Raw genomic sequence first — 7,283 nt, forward strand, 5'->3', positions numbered from 1 at the left:
ACGGTAATGAGGGGCATGGGAGGGAAATGACGCATGTGGGTAGCTTTTCCGTGAAGAGCAGTTTCACTTTGAAAGCATGGATCACACCAGAAATGACTACATATTCCAAAAAACATTTTGTCCCTAGCCGGGTGACGTGTTTTCAAAATACACGGAGTTAGTCGATGACTTTTATTTTGTTTTAAAACTAGTTAATAACTTCCAGTGATAATTAAACGTAAGTACTGTACATTTGAGTGCAACATATTGTGCCGTTGAAGTAGCTAAAGAGCTATCTAACCCTAAAATGAATAAATTTCTGGTTAGCTAGTTAACGTTACATATTTAGATAACGTTACTTGAATGGCTTTGACATTAGCTGAGATATCGACTGTATCGCTAGTTGGCTAGCTAACCTCATCAGTCTGCAGCACATTCTCAATATTGACATTACCGACACAGCCAGCTTGTTTCAAACGCCTGCTTCATAACTTGCTATCATCGACACCAAAATATCAAGTGCCAGGTTTACCCAGAATGTAGTTGTATACAGTACGTTAACTAGATAACGTTAGCTACCGAAAATAAAGATTGGAATAACGTTTGCTACTGTTAGCTAAAATCTTATGCAGATCACTAAACATGGTTAACGTTAGCTTCAAATGATAGGCAGTGTGCTAGCTAGCAAGCTATGTTCAATGTTGGTATTGTGTGGTCTGTCTCGGCAGTATAGTAAAGTAAGCATGAGGACGAGGAACCTCTTGACCAAAGCAGGTGTTTTGGGCTCGGTGTCCATGGCGTTTGGATCCATGCTCTGGTCTCATAAGAAGACAGAACCAACCCAGACGGATTCGGGTTCGGCCCCCTCATGCAAGGAACCACCTTTTCCTTACGAGCTCAAACTCGTACAAGTCCTGTTCCGCCACGGAGCCCGAACCCCGCTGAAGTCTATACCAGGCATCATGGAGGTGAGAGACTACCTGTGTCACACAAGAACATCTGACAGACCTGATGCTCTGTTTCCCAGGACTTGAAGTTGAGGGAAATCCATTTATCTTAGCCTCATCTCCAAGACAAGGCATATGAAGGTATGTTCACCAGCATCTGGAAGTCTAACCTTTTTCCTTGTCCTGTCTGTATCAGGCCCAGTGGATGCCTAACCTCCTGGAACCCCCAGCACACACACAGATCAACTATGTGGTGACAGACCTGGAAGGAGGTCCACGGCCCTCCTCACCGGTGGAGGACAGCTATCGGGCCAACATACTGACGGTGAGTATGCCTGTGTCTGTTAACGAGCAGAGGAAGTAGTGCCTAGAGAGAGAAGGAAAGGAGTAGGCAGTGCTTGGATAAGTACGGTTAATGGATTTAAGTTGTCACGTAGGTGTGCTGGCATGGACTCCATACAGACATATGTCACTGTCACTTATTGGGTTACTCACAGCCAGCTGTCAACCATTAGGATTTCCCACTCCAGACCAGTAACATCACACACCACACTGGCACGACGTGTCAGGATTGAAATTCTAGTTGCCCATTTAATCTATTAGTGGTCTTTGAGGGTAGGGGGTCATCATAAAGGACTTTGCACCCTGAGAGACCTTCTCCTGAGGCTTAGACTGGGGGCTGTATCTCAGCTAAAGGCCTGTTCAAGTGAAAGAACAATCTGTGGTTCACTCTGACCCAGCTCTGAATGTTATGGTCTAGGCCTGGCACTGAGGGAACGAACAGATAACCAATGAGCATATACTGAGAGGTTTGTCCTTCACTCAGCGGGAGATTGCTGCGAGACTCTTCGGAGGATTGTGTCTGTTTCACGGTGCACCTGGCATACCACAGTACTACTCAGCGGGCACACAATAGATAGACACTGGTGATGCCATTTTGGATTGACTGTCTTGGCAACCTTTGACTCCTGATCCTGTTCCTCTCTCCTGCAGGGGGGTACGTACCCAGGTCAGCTGACCACGGTGGGCATGCAACAGCTGTATGAGCTGGGAGAGAGGCTGAGGAAGAGATACATCCAGGACACAGCCTTCCTCAACCCCACCTTCAGCCCTACAGAGGTTTAGTAAGTACCACAGCCACCCTCAGCCCCACTTTCAGCCCTACAGAGGTCAAGTAAGTACAGACCAGTAGCCTGGTAGTCACATCTGGTTCTGTAGCCAACTCCCCCTTTGTTTTTGCTTGACAACATTAAAGGGTATAGCAGAAATATCTGGGCCCCAGGTTAGGTAACCTATAATGTACTGTTATTACTTTATGGATCTAGAAAGAAAGACACTGAATACAAGGATGTAAACTCGAGCTTTACATTTACTAAAGTAATTAGCAATGGCATAAAGGGGACATTAGGGAATAGTTAACAGAACAAGAACAGACCGTTCAGGTTGATAACTGATTATGGTAAAGTACACTCCTACTACAACAAGATTATAAGATCTGTGACAGAGTACATGTAGCCTACAAGACATTGATATATTCTTCTCTCTCTCCCAGTGTGCGTTCCACTAACATTGTGAGAACCATAGAGTCTGCCAAGTGCCTGGTGGCAGGGCTGTTCTATCAAAGCCAGAGAGGTAGGTGTCAGTTTGTGTTTGTGTGTCATAGGAAATACGGGTCTATCTCCTAATGTTGCTCCCCCTCTCCTGAAGACATGGTTCCCATTCTGACGACTGAGGCAGAGTCAGAGATCCTGTACCCTAACTACCATGGATGCAGACTGCTCAAACTCCTCAGCGGGTGAGTGACTGTCTGGGTCCCTTTTCTTGTTGATTTTTGGGATTGGCTGGATCCCTCACTCGTTGATTTTTGGGATTGGATGTTTCTCTCGTGTTGGTTTTTGTGATTGTCTGTGTATGCTGTAGTCATCGCTGGGCGGAGTCATCCACTCTGCCAGACATTGCTGCGGACCTGAGGAGCATCAAGAGTGCTCTGGGCATCGCTGGCCACCAACGGGTTGACTTCATCCTCATCAGGGACGACATGGTGGCAAGAGAGGTGACACAAAACAACAAAAATACAATACCATGACTAAAAAATATCCTTTTGTTACCAAAGTTGATTATGTGGTCAAAGGATATGAGTGATACTATCACTGCGTTACATTGACATTTTAACGTAACAATATGTGTGTTCTAACAGACCCACGGCCTACCCTGCCCACCAGTCCTTGACTCCTGGAGAAACACAGTGGAGCGGAGAGCTGTGGAGATGATCTACCACATCTACGAACCCAGCAAGAGGTCAAAGGGCAGAGGGATTTAAATACAGATCAGCATGTGTAGAGGGTTGGGGAGTAGAACACACAGAAAATACAGTTCCCTGTTCCATGAGCATATGCTTCCTTATTCCACATTATGAAATCACAGTCCACTGTGCATTAGAGGTGTTTTAAAAAAATCACACAATACAGTTGTTTTCTTAATCTTCTCTGGGGTTGGTTTGTTGCGACTAGGGAGAACCTGCAGCTGTGTGTGGGTCCCCTCCTGCATGTCCTAATGGGCAACATAGAAGATAAACTACAGGACGCAACCTCAGAGCCCAACAGGTGAACTACTGTAACATTTACCTGTCCATTAGAACACAGAGCCAGTAGCAGAGATTTGCAGTTCTCAACCCAACCACTTGATGGTAGCAAATGTCCTTTTCCGAATGGCACATTCTTAGAACGTTTAGCAACAACACATCAGAAATCTGAGAGTATTTATGCATGTTTCTTTCAGGAAGCTCTTCCTGTACTCTGCCCACGACACCACTCTGATACCCTGTCTCATGGCTCTGGGGATTTTTGACATGCGATGGCCACCGTACGCTTCAGACATCACCCTGGAGCTGCACCAGCACCGGCAGACCAAAGAGGCATTCGTCAAAGTGTCCTACATTGGCCAGGTAGGATGCAGGGTTCACAATATTGAAACAATTTCCAGACTGTTTCTCTCCGAGAGTCAGTGATCTGTTTGTCTAGCTAGGTTTCCATCCAATGGTGAAGGTACATAAAGGTGGAGGAATTCAGATATGACATCATTGTTTTTAGCACTACACACAGAGTTCTTAAACTACGGTGCGCAACATGGTCCAATGTGCCAGTAAATCAGCACAGTAATTTTTTTTTGAAATGTCGCAGTATTGGAGCTAGAATTGGGATCATGTATACTGTGCTGATGCCAATATAAAAAAAAAGAGTAATGGAGAACATTGTACAATACGGCGAACTGAGCAAACAAGACATTTGTGTTAAGTACTTGGGGGGACGCCATCTTTATGCACCTTCACTATTGGCGACAGATTTTCATGTGAATATTCTCAAATCCGCATAAAGAAAAATGTTTCCACCAAACTGACTTGTTGCGGATAAAAAAAATCAGTACATGTACTTTTTCACTAATGTTGAAATCTAAAGTTTTGTGTTTCAAATGCATTTTCAACTCTACTGATAGTTTTGTCACAACTATTCCGTTAAATAGAAAATGTGCCAACTCTCCTCTTGGCACATGCGGCAGGCTAGTAGTCTACATGATGAGATTATTGTGGATACTATTTATTTGTCAAATGATAGTGGTGCATCGATCATCATGTCACCAAAATAAGATCCTCAATATTTATTTGGAAAGGAGCATCAAGCTCATCACCTTGCACTTTCACCACCCTGTGAAGGTCATCAATTTATTTAATCTGTAGCCTAATAAACTGCATGGTTTACTGAGTCAGTTTTCACCACCATTTCTCGCATAATATATTTTACCAATACAAAAAGGTCCCTCCATGTCGAACGAACAAATGATCTGCATTTTTTTATACGGTATAACTGTGGATGGAAACGTGATTAGTGCCTTTCTTACACATTCTTTATTTTGATCCGTCTCTGTAGGACCAGTTGGTTCCAGGCTGTAGTGGAGTCTACTGCCCCCTGCAGGAGTTCAAGCAGGCCCTCTCCAACTACTCACTGACCTTTGAGCTCTACGAGTCACTCTGCAACCGCACAAAGGGCGTGGCTGAACCCTGAGGCTTCTGCGACCCCCAGCTCTACCCCATGCACTCACTGTTACCAGCCACCATGTTTACATCCCACCAGAGACTTCCACTCTCCAGCCCTAGCCTAGCATTTGCCTATCACTAGCCAGTGTATTACAACAGAGGTTTTCAAAGTGTGAGTCTGCGGTTGTCTTAATGCTCATTGACGGGAGGCCCACTGTCTCAGACTTTGAAAACAGGCTGTATTACAGTACAAACTGTGTGTTAGGATACCTCACTGTCTAAACGCACAAATATAGCTTTACTGTCAAAGTGTATAACTGGCTTTGAAACCACATCCAGCTGATATCAGGGCAATGGGCATCCTGTGTGTTACTGCTCATACTGGTTAAGATGAAGAGTTTTACTTAGAGGTCTTAATATTTGAAATGATCTGGTAATATATTCTGCCTAAATAAGTGTTACCAATTTATATTCATACGTTTACATTCTGTGACTACTATGCACACAGCAATGTGTATTTACTGTATCAATTCAGTATATCTGATTACTTTATGCACAGTACTGTAAATTATAGTGCACCAGATTCTAACTAGCTGAAATATGTTCTGGCTTTGTTGCTTTTAGAGTGAACTAAATTTCTTCATATCAAACTGCAATCTTTTCCTCAGGGGAAAACCAAGCACATCATGTACGTCATGTTCATAAACCAAGGGAACCAAATGTGTGTGTGTGTGTGCAGGTTTACCCACTCCAAATCATTCATTTTAGAACCTGTTAAAAGGGAATTACTCTGCTAGAAGTCTGTCGTGAGTGAAACACTAGGTGCTGCCTTTTAGGATTGTATTGTGTATAAATTAAATGCATGGACATATGAGCAAATATACACCCCCACACTGGAGTGATTTAATTTGCTTGTTAGTTGTATGCCAAATCATGGAGAGTTGCCCTGAAATTCTTTGCCTTTGCTTTGGAGTGGTGGAGAGTAATAAAAGAGTTGGTCAAGGCTTTGTCTCTCACTACTGTGCAGCATAGCAATGCAAATTGTGGTCCAATCTCAACACCAGTGGTCATATGGTCAGTGGGCCTCGTAAGGATACCTGAACCTCACCTTTCAGTCATGTATTAGAATTCAGGTGTATTCTGCTCTTACCCTATGAGGTCTGGAGCCTGCTTGTTTTCTGTTCTACCTAATTAATTGCACCTACCTTTTGTCCCAGGTCTAAATAAGTCCCTGATTAGAGTGGAACAATGGCACTGTCTGATACATTGTAGTTTTGATCCACTCAAACACGGCCAATATGTTGTCTTCCATTGCCACAGCCTTGGAAGACGTCTCTGTACCAAAGACAATGGAGGTACACATGACAAGCTTACACAGACTGATGAGGAAGTAGGGATCTTAGTTTTTCCTGACCATGTGACTTGAGCAGGAAAAGTAATGTTATATGGTCTGGAAAGATGTTGGTCAGATTTCTGTCTTTCTTGATACCCTGTTCCACTAATGTCTGAGACCACCATACATACAGCACCTGACTAGCTCATCGAGGCCTGTCCCACTAATGTCTGAGACCACCATACATACAGCACCTGACTAGCTCATCGAGGCCTGTCCCACTAATGTCTGAGACCACCATACATACAGCACCTGACTAGCTCATCGAGGCCTGTTCCACTAATGTCTGAGACCACCATACATACAGCACCTGACTAGCTCATCGAGGCCTGTCCCACTAATGTCTGAGACCACCATACATACAGCACCTGACTAGCTCATCGAGGCCTGTCCCACTAATGTCTGAGACCACCATACATACAGCACCTGACTAGCTCATCGAGGCCTGTCCCACTGTCTGAGACAACTATAAAGTACATGACGAGCTCACCAGTTCTACAGTCTGATCCAACTCAGTTCATTTTCTATGAGATTAATGCTGTGGGAATGATATTCCAGAGTAAATAGAACAAACAGGAGTAAGAGAGCACACAGAACAGTACTACCGCTATTCACACTGACTGGCTGGTAGAAGTTTTCATATGTGAGTAAGACACTTAAGTTGATCCATGTTTGTGCTTTTTTAATAATACTAGTATCTTTGAGGTCATAGTTTGGTTTGTTATACACTGGAGTTACAAAGGAAATGAATGGAAAACAGTACTGTTCTTTAGTGGGGCGTCCCTCCCCCAATGAAAGATGGATAAGAGAGCTTAGAGGTCATTGATAGAATCCCTATACATACTTACAACAAAAACACACACACAGGCGCATACACACACAGTCATACTGGACAGAAATAGTCAAAACGATGGAGCCAGAGAGAAGATGGGAG

The 7,283-nt window shown here is 43.9% G+C and overlaps 2 protein-coding genes across 3 annotated transcripts in view; one reads left to right on the forward strand and one right to left on the reverse strand.

Annotated features, from left to right (window-relative positions):
- Positions 1–5,960, forward strand: LOC109870953 (lysophosphatidic acid phosphatase type 6). Of its 2 annotated transcripts, none has more exons than XM_020461671.2 (11): positions 1–217; positions 708–947; positions 1,123–1,251; positions 1,920–2,050; positions 2,479–2,558; positions 2,634–2,721; positions 2,847–2,979; positions 3,124–3,224; positions 3,437–3,529; positions 3,705–3,870; positions 4,850–5,960. In XM_020461671.2, exons 2-11 carry the CDS (start codon positions 723–725, stop codon positions 4,982–4,984), a joined length of 1,281 nt encoding a protein of 426 aa, XP_020317260.1. In that variant the 5' UTR covers positions 1–217; positions 708–722; the 3' UTR covers positions 4,985–5,960. The 2 variants fall into 2 exon arrangements, with proteins under 2 accessions (XP_020317260.1, XP_031661857.1); XM_031805997.1 differs by having other exon boundaries at positions 3–217; positions 713–947.
- A 1,050-nt stretch (positions 5,961–7,010) lies between these two features.
- Positions 7,011–7,283, reverse strand: part of LOC109870839 (B-cell CLL/lymphoma 9 protein) — a 31,835-nt gene continuing 31,562 nt past the window's right edge. Inside the window, 1 exon segment of the mRNA XM_031805996.1 lies at positions 7,011–7,283. This exon segment is cut by the window's right edge and continues 1,537 nt beyond it. The gene's annotated coding sequence lies outside the window, so the exon portion shown is untranslated.

This window comes from Oncorhynchus kisutch, linkage group LG26, assembly GCF_002021735.2.
Source record: "Oncorhynchus kisutch isolate 150728-3 linkage group LG26, Okis_V2, whole genome shotgun sequence".
Classification (NCBI taxonomy): domain Eukaryota; kingdom Metazoa; phylum Chordata; class Actinopteri; order Salmoniformes; family Salmonidae; genus Oncorhynchus; species Oncorhynchus kisutch.